At 39.5% G+C, this 17,748-nt stretch overlaps 1 protein-coding gene across 1 annotated transcript in view; it reads left to right on the forward strand.

The window, feature by feature from the left end:
• The window catches only part of MBIP (MAP3K12 binding inhibitory protein 1), an 85,883-nt gene extending 68,387 nt beyond the window's left edge, over positions 1-17,496 (forward strand). Inside the window, exons 2-9 of the mRNA XM_025201789.1 lie at positions 4,357-4,508; positions 6,219-6,440; positions 6,531-6,627; positions 8,302-8,367; positions 10,767-10,916; positions 13,423-13,520; positions 16,164-16,202; positions 16,947-17,496. Of these exons, the coding sequence (XP_025057574.1) occupies positions 4,357-4,508; positions 6,219-6,440; positions 6,531-6,627; positions 8,302-8,367; positions 10,767-10,916; positions 13,423-13,520; positions 16,164-16,202; positions 16,947-17,057 (935 nt within the window). The 3' untranslated portion in view covers positions 17,058-17,496. The remainder of the gene's footprint in view (positions 1-4,356; positions 4,509-6,218; positions 6,441-6,530; positions 6,628-8,301; positions 8,368-10,766; positions 10,917-13,422; positions 13,521-16,163; positions 16,203-16,946) is intronic.
• Positions 17,497-17,748: the final 252 nt, after the last annotated feature.

The raw sequence follows: 17,748 nt of genomic DNA on the forward strand, positions 1-17,748 counted from the left end.
GCTTCACGCCTCCCCGGGGCGGGGCGGGGCGGGGCCCGGCCCTTCCGGGGTCGGTCGCTTGGTTGTCTGGCCGTGGGCGCCCTGAGTACAGGCCGGCGCCCGCCCCTTCCTCGGGCTCCTACCGCCCGCGAGCGTGTTCCTGGGGGCCCCGCGAAGCTCCCTTAAGGCAGCGCTTCTCAGCCTTTTCTGTGCCAGGGCCCATTTGTAAACATTGGTGGCCAGTCCTGACCCGTTGCCCCCAGTTCCGGGGTCGGTCGCTTGGTTGTCTGGCCGTGGGCGCCCTGAGTACAGGCCGGCGCCCGCCCCTTCCTCGGGCTCCTACCGCCCGCGAGCGTGTTCCTGGGGGCCCCGCGAAGCTCCCTTAAGGCAGCGCTTCTCAGCCTTTTCTGTGCCAGGGCCCATTTGTAAACATTGGTGGCCAGTCCTGACCCGTTGCCCCCAGGCTCCAGCCCCCCCAGTGTGTGGAGCAGAGGCAGAGCAACCCCTCGCAGGCTGGAGCTCTGCCAGCCTGCGAGGGGAAAGCCATGGTTTCCCACGTTTTTCTCCTTTGAAGGAGAATCCTTTTTTAAAGTTTGTTCCTGATCCTTTTTCTATATTCTTGTGACCCACTTTTGGGTCACAACCCATGGGTTGAAAAACGGTGCTTTAAGGGACTGGGGGAGCCCGGTCAGGATGTTGTGGCTCCTGGAGAAGCAGGCTTGCTCGGTGCTCCTGGTGCCTTGCAGCCTGAGCTTCCCCAGTTCTTGTTTGTGAATTTTGTAGGGTCCCAGGATTGTAAGCAATGACTTAAGAGTGAGTGGAAAGAATGGGAAACATGTGTGCAGTTTGGTGGCTGTTTTCTGTAGAACTCAGTAGCCTCAGATATAAGTTTGCTCAGTTGTCTGCCGGTCTAACTCGCTGCAGTCTGACAATACCTTTTTTTTTTGTTTTTGGTAGTTGCACAGGCCATACTGGTCAAGTGAAGCAGGTATGACAGCTGCTTCATATCGCTCAGGCCCGTAAACATCTTGACTCTCCAATACTGAGGGACCGCAGCATTAAGGACCTGAAAACCCTAAAGATTAAAGCCCACATTCTTTCAGTTTTCCTATCTATAAAATGAATAAGAACACTTGCCTACCTTTCCAACTGGAATTTTGTGAAGATTAGTTAGCATTTTGCTATTAGACATGCCTCCCAGCATCTGTACTAATTCTTTGTTAATTAAAGGAACTGAGTGGAGTGAAGAATTCCTCTTCTCTGGCCATCACAATGTGTCTCCTATTCTGAAATCACTTTTCTTCTTGTACTGTGCAGTGCAACCAAAATATCAAGTCTTTAAACTTATGTGAAAAACAAAAGATCAGCCACATTCCTAAAGATGACACAATCTGTCCACCGGCTTAAAAGAGAGATCCCAACTATGCAGTTAGTCCAGTAAAAGATGTAATCAGAAATCCCTTGCTTTTTGCCTATTTTCTGGATCACCATGGCTACAGCCACAGTTTAAATTAGCTGAAAGGCTATTAACCGTTTTAAAAACAGTAGTTTCTATTGCTGCTTTTAGTGTTTCACAAGTTATTCAAAGCCTGGCCATGTTGGTGCTGCATCTAGGTTCAGAATCCTAGTGTTTTCACTATGGAGAAGTGAGTGAGGGGGCTTAACAGAATTTAGCCACAGCAATTTTATTTCATAACAAGGTGGTTCTAGCCTAAAACACAGTCTACTGTTGGGACACATAGGGATATCTTTTGTGATGGAGTGGCTTACTCGTACTGTAAACTGCTGCAAAATAGACTATCAGCCAATGAAAGTGTAGCAGCTGCAATAACTAGTATCAAACACAAACATTACAGTCCACTTATCACACTATACAAAGACATTGTGTAAGGCTAGCACACTAGTATATACAAAAGTGTGGATTAATAGGGTTTAGCTTTGCTATAGGGATTATTCTTTACTCATAATTTAAAAGCTGCTTGAATAAACATGCCTCTTTAGCTTTTTAAACTGCTAATCTCCAAGTTATTCCCATTCAGAAACCTTGCTAAATTTTCACATGTTGAAATATCTATATAGAAGCCAGAATGAAATGTATAGTTGTTACTTTATTCGCAGAAAAAAAGATTCTCTGGGGAGCTTTGAGGGATGCATGTTTTTAATCTGTTAAATGCATATCTCTACCTCCACTGACAGGATAACAAAAATCATGAATAGTTTTCAAAACACTGTCCTTTTTGTGGAGTGGGGGAGATAGAACAGCTCAGGCTGTGTGCACATGTAGGTATGTGATTGGTAATGCTGGCTTAGAGAAATAAGTAAAACTTCATTTTCTTGAGTAAATGAGGTATTCTAACATTAGCCTAGGGTCTAAAAACATGTTTTTCCCCCTCTTGCTATCCAGGGTTTAGATTGAGCATTGAAAAGAGGAAAACCTCTTGCTTGAGAGAGATTTACGATATGTATTATATGAATGTGAACAAAAAGATTGAAAGTTTAGCCTATGTTATGTGTTTTTAGTAGTTTGGTAAATAGAAAAAAGTTGTATAAACTTGCTATTTAGGTCACTAGTTTTTCTGCCTTCATAAGAATTGCTAACCCCATCTGCTTTCCTGCAAATTGACTTGGGGCCTGATCTTAAACTTAATCCAGCCGTTCTCCCTGCATAAAGAATGGAGGATCAGGCTCCTTTCCAGATAGGAGTAGTATTAAGACAGTTCCAGTGCTTACCCAGTCATCTTAGTATTTTAATTGCTTTGCCTCCAAACTACTGCTAGCAGTTCTGTATATTTACTTTATTTACATTTGAATCTCTTTCTGTATAGTGTGCTTTTAGATTTTTTTTCTTGCATATTTTAACCTTCAAATGTCTGCCCCCTTTAAAAAATATATTTTGAAGTCATCAAGAAGTAAATACATACCCATAATATTTGGTGCCATTAGACCAGTGTTTCCCAACCTTTTCCAGCCCAAGGCACACTTGTAATAAACATTTTCCATGGCACACCTGTTGAGGCATTCCCCATCCTCATACCTATTGTAGCTCATTGCCATGGCAAAATTCTGTGGCACACCTGTTCATTTCTGACAGCACGCTGATTGGGAAACACTGAATTAGACAGTCCCTGTTAGAGTAGATGTCAAGGGTGTGCTTTTTGGTGCTGTTATGGCTGCCTGTGCATGGATCATTTTTCTTGTTAAAACTCTAGAAGTTTGCCATACCTGTGAAAATTAGCCTAAAATCACAACTATGGGAGTGAGTAGGGAATTCTGGGCACAGTTCTGAGAACGGCTGAGCATCCTGAACTCAGGTTGATTCAAGTAAGAGTTTACCTGAGCATAGGACAGTACGCTAAATTTGGGGCAGCCTCTAGTGGCTTATTTGGTTGGGGAAAAAAATCTGTTTGGCTTTGATAAGCATTGCAGATGTTTTTCACTTCTCAGGATCAAGTCTTGTGAGAAAAACAGTTAACTGCAATAGAAATGAGGTGTACATGAATGCGTATGCATATGATTAGCAATTATTAACAAAACACCTGGTAGTATAAGATGAAGGGGCTTTTTTGTAGTCCTTAAAAGTAAATTTTTGCACTTGGTGTGCACCTTTGTTTTTGCCAAGGAATATTATTCATAGAGCATTGGTATTTATGTACTTTGAGTCAATTGCATAGAAAGGAAAATTGTTTGTATTTTAAAGTTGGTTCAGTTGTGTGGGAAAGATTATGTTGCATAGTCTGGGTTTTGCTTAACTTGGGAATTCGTTAAAGATTCACCTTCCACCCACTGGCAGTAGAAAATTTTAATTTACATTCTTCCTTAAGAATTGAAGGTGTGATCTGGAAAAATGCTCAGCACCCACAGCTCCTACAAGGAATTGTGACCATTGGCATGCCTTTGAATCAGGGACATAATTTAGCACTTCCTCCCTTCCCCCCCATATTTTTGTTGTAACACTAGCAAGTCATAAACTATACGAAGACATTGTGTTGGCTGTTTGGTGTTGCTTCTTTCTTCTCTCTAACCAGTTAAATAAAAATCAATATTATTAATATAGCCAAAATATTTTAGTGTAATTGTTGGTGTAACCTGCTCTAACAGACTGGCTTAAGCTGATAGAAGTTAAGAAGCTATGTTAATGCAATAGCAGTGCCATGGCTTAACTAAAGAATATTTTTTTTAAATAGATTTTCTTCAAATATTCACAGTATATAGTAACTTATTTAGGGAATGACTGTTTGCTGTCTTCAGTTACAATTCTCATTTCAAACCTTTCCTCTTCCCTCACATAAAAATGCAATCAGGGACAGAATTTTTGTTGTCCTGTACAAGTCCTGTATGCTTCTGTGACATTCTTTAATACAGCTTAATGGTGTAATTTTTGTGATGATGCTTGTTTTGCCCTTTTGAAGCTTAACCTTGGAGATGATGTGGTGAAAATTGTAATTGATTGGAGCAAGCTTCAAAGCACATCAGCACTCCAGCCAACGTTGCTCTTTAGTGCACTTCAGCAACATATTTTATTTTTGCAGGTAAATATTTTATTGGACGTTTTAAACTTGGCCAGATATCACCAATTAAATGTAGTTAGATTTATTTCTCTAAAACTTCAATTGTTTTGCTCTAGAATTGCTAAATTTAGAAAGAGGAAGATGCAAATATATTATTTATACCTTTGGGATTCCACCACACTTCACAGGTACTCAAACTTGTTATCTTATAGAGTTATCAGAACAGTTATGGGAATAGCCTACCAGGCTGCTGTGGGTAAGGAGATTGAACAAATGCAGTTTCGTTGATTTCCTAGACTTGCATTGTAAATTCAGCACATTTTCCATCTATGGTGGGTTATAATTAAGCAATAAGACACGGCAGGTGTGTGTCATGCTATGATAATGATTCCATGCGTTGGGTGAGTTTTGAGGCACATGGAGTGCTTTCAGTGGTTCAAGAAGTGGCATTATCCCAGCATGACACATCCTGGAGTGTCGTAGTGCAATTAAACATATTTTCAGCATAGTTTTTTAGATAGAGTAATTTCTTTGACATTAATGCCTCATCTTTGCCAAGTAGCCAGTCCCTATTACTGTCACTTTAGTTAACTATTTGAAACTTTCTGGCACTGTCAAAAATAGTAGCTATAGTTGCATGTTGTGTGTGGTATAGTTTTGATAGCTTTTAATGTTTACCAGTTAATAACTAGTGGTATTGATGGTTCATGACATAACATTTATGAGGTGGTGAAGTGCATGCATCTTTTTTTATTTTTTTTTAATTTTACCTATTCTGTGACTCTATTGAATTTAAGGCAGCAGAGGGAAAAGAACTCATTACATTTGCTTGTCTGTATGTATAAGAAACAACTCTCTTACTTTTGTGGGGAGGAGTTTCCATCAATTCAGCAAGCAAAAAGAATAAATGCAAGATTAAAAGCAAGTAAAAATTATGTGCAGTCTCCTTCTGGCTATACCATACCCATTTCATTCCTTTTCAGGAAACCTGACTGGCAGAAATCCTGCCATTTTAGAAGTAGTAATTAACTCTGGTTTTGTAGGGCAGAAATAAGGCATAAAATTCAGGTGAGACATTAACTGTAGAAAGGGGAAAATCTGGGGTATAATTTGTGTTTACCTCTTATGCAGGAGTTATTTCAGTAAAATGATAACCATTTATTTTGCAGCTAAGAATCAGTCCCTTCTCATTTAATTTCATGACCTAAGTAGATAATCAGCCATATCAAGAAAAGCCTGTGTCTGAGATAACACCTATATATTTCATGTCTGTTCTCTCATACTCTTTGGGCAACTGCAGTTTCAAGTGGAGAATTTTGTGATGTGGTGGTAAAGTAAGGGCTTTACAGAGTGAGAGCACTGGCTTTCATGTTAAGGAGGAAAAATACTAAGCCTTAGTGTTCTGAGTAGGCATTTGAATGACATGTTAATTAAGTGGTATTGGTGCCAAAGTCTGAAGCTGTGATTTGGCTTATAACAGATGAGTAACAGACTGATTTGCTCATAGATTTTGGGTTTCATACTACACATGCACACGCGCGTAAAAAGCCAGATCACAAGGATCTAAAATATGTGTATATCAGTATTTAGAAGTGCTGTACTTTTAGTTGGTCTTGGAGTGAATTGTAAATTGATATTGTGTGGTCTCTCACATTTTTAATCACTGTATTTTAGAAACTATATTTAAAAATGCATGGCCATTTTAAATTCTACTATATTATTTTTGTTCAGCCTCTTTTAGAAAAACTCCAGTCGTCAATTAAAGAGGAAAACACAGGCCACGATGAAACTACAGGTAAAGCAGAAAGCAAGACATGTGATAAGAGTTCAAAGTTAGCTGATAATAACTCACAGATAGAAGAAAAATACACAAGTTATGATTCTGGAGATCTGAAAGAAGCTCGTATTAATTTTGATCCAGAGGTGGTGCAGATAAAAGCTGGAAAGGCAGAAGTAAGTGACCTAGATTTGAGAAACAACAATTCTTTAATTTTAAATGTGAACAATGACATAAATATATACCATCATGCTTATTACCTGCAGATTGACAGGCGAATATCGGCCTTTATTGAGAGGAAACAAGCAGAGATCAATGAAAATAACGTCAGGGAATTTTGCAATGTTATTGATTGTAATCAAGGTAACTATCCAGTCAGTGTTTAATCTTCCTAGCAATTACTACTTTTCATTTAAAAATGTGCAGTTTATAGTTTAAAACAGACTTTATTTTAAAAATAACTCGAGTTTAGACAGTTGCATGTGTGATATAGAAATCATTGGGAGAGGTTACTTTCTTGGTATTAAAGGTTAATAGCATCTGTACTGAAAAGAATATTATCCTTGTTTTTAAAACTTAAGTTTAAATGTGATGTCTGCTTTATGATGTTATTTTGTTGCTGACTTTTTAATAGGAACACAATTTAACTGAATTAAAATGCAGAAATGTCTTATCAGTTATATGTTGCAAGTTGAACAAAGATTTTTTTTTTTTTTTTAATACTACTTTATAATTCAAATAAATTACTAGGTAGTTTTTTAAATGGGTCTTGCATTAAACAGTCAGGCTTTTGTTCTGTACAGTCACTGTCAGCTTCTGAAGACAGTCATTTTATAACCTTAGTAGTAAGGTATTGAAGTTTCTCTGTATTCTTTCATTATAGTTCCAGTGTATATGAACCTAGATGTGCATAACAACATCTGTGACTCTCATAGTTTTGGATATGAAAGATCATTATAAGTTGTTATAAAATGAAATGTTTATATGCTTTATTAAATAGAGTTGGAATGAATAAACATTGTAAAATGTTAAAATAACCTTAGAAAGATTGAAAGTTACAAGCTACCGTAAAAGATGCTAGATAAACATTTATTTAAGTCACTTGATATTTCTAAAGTTGTAGTAAGTGAATTTGCATAATAAAGAGAATGCGTATTCTAGAATTTTTGTATTTATGTTCATAATGTTAATGGAGCTGCGAGTGAATATGGACAGGAATAATATACAAATGTTATGGTACAAGTTAATGTACAGTGCTCTAAGAGTTTACAATTCAATAAACCATATAAGCCACAGACTATCAACATAAGGAGGTTGAGGGGTGGAACAAGAATACTAAATCAGACTGTGCTCCAATAAGAGAGAAATATAGTAGAAGAGGGAAACATTGGAGAAACAGCTTTAAAAAAGCACTTGGGGGAAGGCCATTATGAAATAATCACTTGCATACTGTACACACGCTTTACCCCAAATTTGGGGTGTGCGCCTTAGGGTAAGTCCACCAGCATTATGTATATGCACAACTTTACAGAAGGGAGTTGCCCCATCGAATACAATGAGGCTAGGCAAATGTGTGAAGTTTACTCAACTAGGGCATGTGTCTTTTACATGTATAGAACGAGGACATTTAAGCTAGAAGTGGCAAAACCAATAATGTAATAGGGTGTTTTAATTTACGAACGAGTACTTTGGGCAGTACAGTGTTTCACTACCAGGATGCTGTGATACCTTCAGATGCCATGTGATCCTCTTAAGGGTGCCACCCAGTATTAGCACTGGTAAGTGTGGAAACACAAACACATGATTCATAAGATAAAACCAACAGATTTCAAATAGGAATCCATAGTGTCAAAAACAGGACAAACTGACCTGTCATTGTCTTTGAATTTTTTTGCAACATGAGAATTGTTCTAGTATTTTTCCTTAGCCAAAAAAATGAGCAGAAACTAAGAACTTGCATGTCTGAGAGATGGCTCGAGTCTAACAAGCTTGAGAACTATTGACTTAGGGTCACATTCTTTTTCAAAATTTCCTTAGAGAACAGCTGTGCCAGAACAGATGCAGTTTTCACACCTTACCCTGGATTTAAAAGTCATGTAAAAGGTAAGCAGTCATTTCTAATACCCATGCACTTACTTATTTTCCAGAAAGAAAAGCTCTGATTAACATTGGTGGGTGGGACAAAAGAAGATCAAATTTGGCTCAATTTGGGTGTTTAAAAAATGAGTCTTTTATAGAACATTTTAAAAAACCATGGAAACTTTTGTATTGATTTCAAGGTTAATGAAAGCAGTTTTGAATGGTTTCCCTGCAAGATTTTGGATTCAAAGACTGCTGCAATGTGCTAATGCATGAGAATCTGAAAGAGTATTTTGCTAGAAGCAAAAGCAAACTAGTCTGTTGCCATTGACAGAGATAAAAGATGTTTTTAAAGGGTGAGCAGAATAGATGCAGGCTTAAGAATTGTTTGGTTTTAATGGTCTATGACTAATCTAGATGAAGAATTCGATTTTTTTTTTAATTAATTTTTTTGTTTCCCTGTTGAATTTAGGGGAAAACACAAATTCTAAGCATAGCTGTGTTGTACTGCACAGCTGTACAGTTTGTGATTATCACAAGGATTGCATCGTTGTTTTAATACTCCTTTGATTTCATTTGTTGCTGAGTAGGACTCTCCTATTGAGAGGAGCCTGTCCTTGCCCCGTCTGGGTGAAAGGGCTTGTTCTCTTCTCCAACCTATTCCATTCTTTGGCTAGTGCTTCGACAGAAAAGATTTTGCACTTGCCTCTTCTGCTCCATACTATTCTAATGGTTTTAAAGGGGCAGGAGAGACTAGATTGTAGCAGGTGGAGTTCTATGGGACTGACAGTCTGGCTTGTTTCTCAAGTATTTTAAGAAGGGAAAATTAAAGAAAATAGAGCAAATGGTCTTAAAAAGAGAGAGATGCATAGCCAAGTTAAGTGTGTAAAATGTGCCTAATAATGATGTTCAGCCACATATACAACTTGCTATTTTAAACACAAATACAAACATAACTCTTCTCCTTTCCTGAAAACTAGAATTATACCTCTGCTGTCTACTTTCTTCTCCCCTTCAGAAAAAATAAATCTCAGAAGGTACTGTCAACTAGTTTCACAGTATATTTCTAAACTTAACCAGTTCAGGCAAAACTAACTAAATTCAGATTCTGGGTTAAAAGGGAGATGGCAGAAGTGAATCTCAGACATAAGAACTGTTCTACTGAGAACTGTTGGTCAGTGTATCTTGAGGCAGGTAATTGCAGAGTGTCAGGTGATCTCAAATGGCACAGTATTATAGGGAAGAAAACATGGCCCTTCAGGTAGCTAAAACCCAAACTGCTCAGAACCTTTTCTAGGTCAGAACCAGCACTGTGAATTGCAATTGGAAAGGAATGAGAGTGAGCCAATGTAGATTGAGGAGTACACATGTAATAGACTTCCTGCAAGAGATGCCAGGGTAGTAGAGAGGCTGTATGCTGAGTCATCTGAAGTTTTCTGCGTGGTTTTCAGATATATCCAAGAAGAACACGCAGCCAGAAACCCACCTAGAGGGGGCTGAGGAGTGGGTAATATTTATTAACCTTGATGCAAAGATATGTCAAAATCTTTTAGCCATGCATAGAGGGTGGGAAGGGAGAAGCCTACTGAGCACCTGGAAGCAGCTGCAGATCCAACAATATCCCCAAATTGCTAACCCAAGTAACAGATTGAGAGCTCCTTGCTAATACTTTTTTGATTCTCCCAGATAGCCTTTCCCATCTAATCTCAAAACAGACTGGATTTGTACCATTTCCCATAACATTAGGTTATGACTTCTTCTTTACTCTTCTACCTACAATATCTTATATCCAGTCCTCGGCTTTACTTTGACATTATATCTGTATAATCAGCAGGGATCCTGGTTTTCTCTCATAAAAAAAATCCCAATATTTGGTTTTAAAAAAGTAACTCAAAATCCACATTTTTCAATGATTAAAATGAAACACCATTAATATATAGATGTAGATATAGTGGGTGTTTCATTTTAATCCAAGAAAAATGTGGGTTTTGGGTTACTTTTTTTTAAAACTGAAAATTGGGAATATTTTTTAAATCACAGAAAACCAGGATCCTTGATAATCAAATTAGTGCCTGATGGACCAATAAATTTTCATTCTAAAAAGTCCTGATATTTCACTCCTTGTAAGTGAGAGGAGAAATTGCCCTTACTACAAATAAATTGCAATGAAAGCCCTAAGTTACAGTTTTTATCCATCCCTTAATTTTAGTTAGGAAATTAGTTTTATTTAGCCTCTAATCTAAAATGTTGCTAGGACTTTATTACATGGGAAACTGTAATGGAATTGACTTGTTGATTAATTAATATTATTGGTTTAAAAAGCATTTTCATTTTCTTGTTAGTCAAAGAGAAGCTCCTGGTATGAGAGACTGACTTATACTTTAAGTGTGTATATGAACTAATCTTGTCTCCTCTTAATTTAGTTTCTAGAGTTGTAAATACCTATGGCCCTCAAACTAGATCCGAAGGAGCACATGGATCCAATAAAGCCAGTATCCCTGTTCGTGACTGTGGAAACCAGGCTGTAGAGGAAAGACTACAAAACATTGAAGCACACTTGCGGTTACAAACAGGTTTATATCAGGTTTTCTAAATACAATTTAACATTCTGATCTTGCATGGTAACTGTTTTTAATGCTGTCCAGTTGGGTGATGTTTCCAGTTTGGTCTCTAACCCTAAAGGTTATGGTCTGGATCATATATAGCCTGGTAGTTAACTTATCCAGAATGTGGGAGACCTGGGTTTAATGTCCTTCCCTGCAAGGATTCAAACCCAATGTTTCCCATTTCCTAGGAGAGTGCCCTAACCAGAAGGCTATCAGTAGTCTGGGTAGGAGAACTCCTCCTTTCCCTCCTTCAAGCTGTACCACTGCAAAAAAGGTTGCAGGATTCATTGGGTCAGTCATCTGGGTGGAAGAAGAGACCTAGGTCTCAATCTTTGAAATCCATTAAACCAGAAGCATGCTGCCTCTTGTGTTTTTCTTGTGACCTAGGGAATCCTGAATGGCTGCCACTGCAGTCTGTGGAGAGCTAGGGCCAATCAATCCATGTTAGGCATTTTTTGGAAAAGGATTGCGGTAGAGGAGCCTTTTTTCTGAGTTGTATTCCAGCTTAGGCTTAGGCTGCTCAGGCCTCTAAAACTGAGATGCTTCTGTGCATGTGCAGAAGTATAACTTTCAGATGCCTGAGGAACTTCAAGGTCACAAGCTGTGTGACTTGGAGTTGAAGCGCCCCCAGAGTTAGGTGGCAGCTAAGTCGGAGTTTCAGATTCAGGATTGTTCTTTGCTCAGCACTGCTACTCAGAGCAGTTCCAGCCCAGAACTGCTCTTTTCCTTCTACAGTAGAAGATGGCAGCACTAGGAGGAAGAAGATGGAAGGAGTTTTAAGTAAAAGCTGCTGAGTGGTGAGCAGAGAGCAGGCGGAAACCCAGGAAGGCAGGCAGCCAGTCACAAAATGGCTGAAAACCAGGAAGGCAGGCAGCCAGTCACAAAATGGTCTGCATGTGTTTTAGAAGTAATAAAGTTAAGTGACAAAACCATATATTTAATGCTTATTTCAACACTGCCTTGAAGGGAGGAGGCCTGGATCAACTGATGGAAACAAATTAGAGCTGGAAATGACATTTAAATGTAGAGGGGAAAGCAGCAGATGGCATAAAAGCATCAGGCTACATCAGGCACTACTTCAGGTGAAACCAGATAGGCTGCCAAGATTAAAAATAATCTGAAATCTACTCCTGGGCTAAAGAATTACTTCAATTTATAGACTGTCTTGCATCATAACAGCTGAAGCCACATGTTGCCCATTTGTCTAGTTTAGGGGTAGGCAACCTTTTCTAGCTTCAGGCTAGAATGACCCATCTTGGGTCACAGGTGGGCAGACAGGCAGTAGGTCTCAGTCACTGGTGCCACTGATTCTTATGGAAGCACAGGGAGAAGTGTCTCCTGCTGCTGCCTGTCCCTTCCACTGAAGCCCAAGGTCTGCGGGTCAGGTGCCGTCTGTAGGCTGTAGGTTGCCAGCCTCTGGTCTAGTTAGTACTGCAAGATACTGTAATAAAAGCAGAGACAACAGAAGATTTTCAACCCCACCTTGTTCCTCCCCAGTATTTCTCCCTAGTACAGGCAGAGAAGTACCATTCTCATCCCCAGGCACAGAGTGCTTTAATGGTGCTGGGTGACACTCGAGGCACTGTCACTCAGGAGTATAGGTTTCTCTGTCACCAATAGGATGACAGTGTTCTTGTGCCAGTTCAAAAAGGAGCCTTCACATTTCGAGTAGGATGTGGGCAGATATGTGAAGGAGTAGGACTGGTAAAGATAAAGTAAAATGGATAATGGAATTCTGAATTCAATGGCCTTAAACTTTCTTTTGGCCTGTTGTGTGTACTACCTGAAATCGGTGATGTAACATGCATTAGGAAGGTGTTAAGTTAGTTCTAGGTTGGGGGGGGGGGTTTGCACAGGTGTTTCAGAATCTTTTATATGCTATAAAGGATGTCTCAAGTCCTCATACCCTGAAAAATCCATTTGTCCAATCATGGGTGGCGATTTGGAAGTTTTCCTTGGCACAGTGAGTGTTTAACTAAAAAATTCTAGCTCTGATTAGAAAGACCATTTTTTAACTTCAAATAGATGCATTTTTCCTGAGTCTGCAGGTAGCTTCAGTACCTCCTGTTTCAAAGAAAAAAACCAACCTTTGTCTAGTTTCACTGCTGCTTTCAGTAACATCACTTTCATGGTTCTGTTGTTTTAGTAAGCAGGAAGAAACAGCAATTGGTACAAGTGTTGTTGAGAAACTAATGAATGAAGCAGCTGAGACTTTTCCCCCCACTCTCCAGATGCAAGCAAGGCATATCTCCTTACTGTTCCAGAGCTAGAGAGGGCCCAGGGAGCACCTTGTTAGACATCTCAGCAACTGCATGAAGCTTGGCCTCTTAACGGGACATTGCCCTGGACTATGTCAGTTACCTTTCCCCTCTGTTTTTATTACTTGGTTGGTAGGTGAATTCAGATTGTGCTATGAAGTTTGTAATTATGCAGATGCTTTCCTGACTCTTCCTACATGGATTGTTACATTTAGGAGGTCCAGTACCTAGAGACATTTATCAGAGAATTAAAAAACTTGAAGATAAAATTCTTGAATTGGAAGGCCTCTCACCAGAATATTTTCAGTCTGTAGTAAGTAATTTTTTGGCATCATTGTTTTGTTAAACATGTTCAGAGGTTGTTTTTTTATAAATTTTTGATAGCGAAAATAGCAAATCTTATGTTATCATATGTTATGCTATCAATATTAGATGATAAAACCAAGTAACAAGGAGGTATATAACCTGTTCTCCCCACTGTGACGTTGGGGGATGTATTTTAATAGTTGTTAATATATTTGATTGAAAACTTGAGTTTAATGTTGGGAACAAATGCAATCGCATAACCTAAAATAATGAAAACAGTAAGAAGGTGCATATTCTACTATAGTGCCTGGATGCTTTCCCTAAAAATGTGAGAAATATCTAGATGACTAACTTAAATTGATTACAAGTATGATACTCATAAAGGTGAGAGCTGGAATGAAATCTGTTGTGGAATTTGTTTATCTGTATATATGATATGATTGAGTTCTACAGTTACAGAGGTCATTAATATCAAATACTGTTGTTTGCAGCAGGAGTGATGACAGACCTGAGAGGATTGGAGGATAGAGAATTGGGGATTGTCTTATATGGGTGGTGTTTTTTAAAGCTAACCATCGCACCAAATTCTGCAATTAAGTGTATAGATGAAGTAAATGTAGTTTATACTCTGCCTTCAGAATTGTATTTAGTAAACAAGTTTAATTCTTTTCCAGTGAAATGCAGCATAAGTAAAAAGTAATTAAGAAAGGCTGCATGAAAGGTGTGTTGGGTTTTTTCCACCTTTCTTCAGTATGAAAGATATGAACAAAACACAGTGGGGTTGGTTATAGTGAGACTGGTGAGAAAAAGGAGGGAGATAGTGAAACTGGTGAAATGCAAAGAACTGTCCTGCCCAAAATCAAATTAGAAAAGGTCTCCCCCAATTACAAAATAAGTATTATTATTTATGAAGTTTAAGGTAACTGCCCTCTTAAATATACAAAACTACTGTTGAGATAATCACGGTTTTGTATTTAAAATAATAGATATTGATTAGCTTTTCCTAAAAGTGCTTGAATCTGGGCACCAGGGATTCAGTTAAACTTTAAAATTTGAACATGGCAGGAAGTAAAATGTGCAGATTACACCTTATTCAAACACCAATTTAATGTACCCTTTTTGTCTAACTGTGGAGCTACAGTTTCTTCTTGGAAATGAAGCAGACAGGAGTCTGGGGCTGAAAACTAAAACAAGGAAGGGATCAGCAGGGCAAAAGAAAAGGTATTCAGTCCAGTGGAGGAGGTTTATATGAGAGAGCCCTTTACAGGGAGGAACAAGGGACATTTGTATGTTAACAGAGGAAGGAGCTGTCCAACAAGACCATCAGCCCTATTCTTTGATAGGAGAGGAGAGAGAGGAAACCTGGGGTTCGGCTATTCCACTGTTGCAGAGGATATTCTTGGAATAGGTGGATGGGTTTTTTATGATCTTAGCTAGCATTTCTCTCAACTGTAAATTTTACTTAATCGTAAGAGGATATATTTGTATCTGTGGAATGGCGATCCTTTTGGTGCTCTGAAAGAGTATTCCTTGTTTAGTAGGGGTGCACCAATAAGAGATTTTTGAGGCCGATACCAATAGCCGATATTTAAGGAGACATTTCAGCCAATACTGATCTGATATCCTATACAGATGCCATCAGGTGGTAAGTCCATTGGGGAGGGGAAGGGCTGTGGGGGGGCAGATCAATGCCCCCCATGGTGAGGGAGGGGGCGGGGCAGATGCTGCCCAGGACGGGATGTGGGACAGGTGCGGCTCATGGGGTGGGAGCAGCTCCTGTCGCTGTTTGTACCCAGGGATGGTGGGCATGCCCTTGGATCTGCTCAGTGCAAGGTGGGCTAGAGCTGCACTGGGCTTTTCTTTCCGGGGGTTGGGCTTAGAGCAGGCTCCGGCGGCACTGGGAGGAGGCTGCAGCCACCCCAAATTTCGCTGCAGCTCCGCTCCCAGCCCCACGCCTCTGTCCGCTGTCCGGTGCAGCCCCGGTTGAACACCCTGCCTTCACCCAAGTGCCAGGAAAAGCCAGGGTTGCAGCAGACAGTGATGCAGGGCTGGGAGCGGAGCCACGGCGAAATATGGGGTGGTTGCAGCCTCCTCCCAGCACTGCTGGAGCCTGCTTTGAGCCCAGTGCCTGGTGAGAAAAGCCCCATGCAGCACCAGCTCTGGCTCTACCCTGTAGCTGCAGCCTGCCCCATGCTGCACAGATTCGGGGGCAGACGCCCCCCTCTCCCCCACCCTCCCTACATGCTGGGAGCTGCCCCTGCCCCACAAGCTGTGGCTCCATCCCAGGCCCACCCTGCCCCTACCCCCACCCACTCCCTCACCACAGGGGGTGTTTACTGCCCTCCCCCCCACGCCCCTTCCCTCCCACCTCCCCTTCTGACTTACCAGCTGGAGGCAGTTCTCCATGCTGCCGGCTCTGCTGCGTGATGTGCTGCGGCTGCACGCAGCATGGGCATTTATCAGCCAAATTATTGGTCCCTTTGAGCCAATATCCGATATAGACAATTTTCTTCATATTGGTACCAATCTGATATCAGACCGATATATCGGTGCACCTCTATTGTTTAGGGATATGATAGACCGTGTAAATTTTAGTTTATGTGTTTAGTAAATGCTATACTAAGTTGTGGTTGATATTTATTCAATCTAGAATTTTTCTGGCAAAAGGAGGAAGGTTCAACCACCCCACGTAAGTGACATTAAATTTTGTTTACTTATAACCACTTCCTCAAATAAAATCCTCATTTTCAATAGAGTATTATCAAAGTGCACAACCAGGTAATTGCTTCATGTGTGCAGTTAAATAAATGTTGGGTTACTAAGTTCCCTTCAAACACCAGTCTCCCAATCATGTGGCCACAGACATGTTTCCGTGCACAAATTCTTAACAATATATTTTAATCTAAAAATCTGTTCAACTTTGTTCTTAAACATCTGCTGGAATAGACTAGATATACTTCAGTTCTACCACAAAGGAGGGATTTAAATAAATAAGTAGTTTTCAAACAGTGGTCTGCAGAGATCCGCAGACTGTGTAAGGGGTCTGCGAAAGATGACTGATCAATCAAGATTATGTGAATAATTTACTTATAATTCAAAAGGGTCCACACTTCCATTCAAAATTTCCGAAGGGGTCTGTACTTCAATTCAAAGTTTTGTAGCGGTCCACATTTGAAAAAAGGTGAAGACCACTGGAATAAATGAGCTCTTGAAGTTCATTCCAGCTGTACATTTTTGTCTTTGTTCTGTGATTTTGTTTGTCCCTTCCCAATAGAGGTAGTTCTTAGATTCTTCAGGTTTCAGACAACTTTGTGAAAGTATTTTTATCTTGGTACTGAATCATCATGAAGTAAAATATCTGAAACTTTGCTAGAACACTTCTCTGGCAGTTCCAAGATGTAAATTGTGTGGTTTTTTTTTTTTCTTCTTGTAGCAGAATTATTCATTGGCTGAACTTGATGAGAAGATCAATGCAATTAAGCAAGCACTACTAAGAAAAACAAAGGAAGCTAAATCCAAGGAGGTTGACCAGCTTCTTCGATAAAATCTTTTCAGAATTCTCATCTCTTTTAACAGATTCTTAAATTTTAGACCCAAATCTCAGTAGTGTTCATCTGGAATGGCTTCAGTAATGAAACCAAAAATGCGTGCAAACTCCCTTTTGGGTATTTTTGAAAACTTTTACTCTTGTCACTATCTGCTAAAACCAATCTCAAGTTAACCAAGCTGTTTCTTTAAAATGTGAATGCTCTGAAAGTAGCATTCTAAAAATATATTTCCTTCTGTTGTAAAGGAGGATTTACATTTTTCATCCATGAAAATCTTTTAACTTCATTGTACAAAGCTACATTTCATTGGTGACTTTGGTGGATTAGAGGAAAAATCTTTTGGATAAAGCAGTATTCAGAAGGGCTATCTGAAGTAAAATGTTAGTGTTCATGAAAGTAATTTGCATAATTTTGTGAAATAAACTAATATACCTACTTTGTGCTTGAGTGAATTTCTTTTGCTAATAAGACCAATACGGCATCACAAAATCCATTAAAAAGGAAATAAGTCTTCTAGTTGTTGGCTGTATGCATTTCTGAAGACTTTGCACATTGTGAGGCAAAAAGGTATAATGTTAGGTGTAGATAGAGGCAAACTACCGATTTCACTGCAAAAACCTGTTAGAGCTTAAGATCGATAACAGCCTAACAGGTTTTAGAATGTGTTAAATCTTAACCACACTAGGG

The sequence above is a fragment of the Alligator sinensis genome, unplaced genomic scaffold, assembly GCF_000455745.1.
Source record: "Alligator sinensis unplaced genomic scaffold, ASM45574v1 scaffold280_1, whole genome shotgun sequence".
Taxonomy (NCBI): Eukaryota; Metazoa; Chordata; order Crocodylia; family Alligatoridae; genus Alligator; species Alligator sinensis.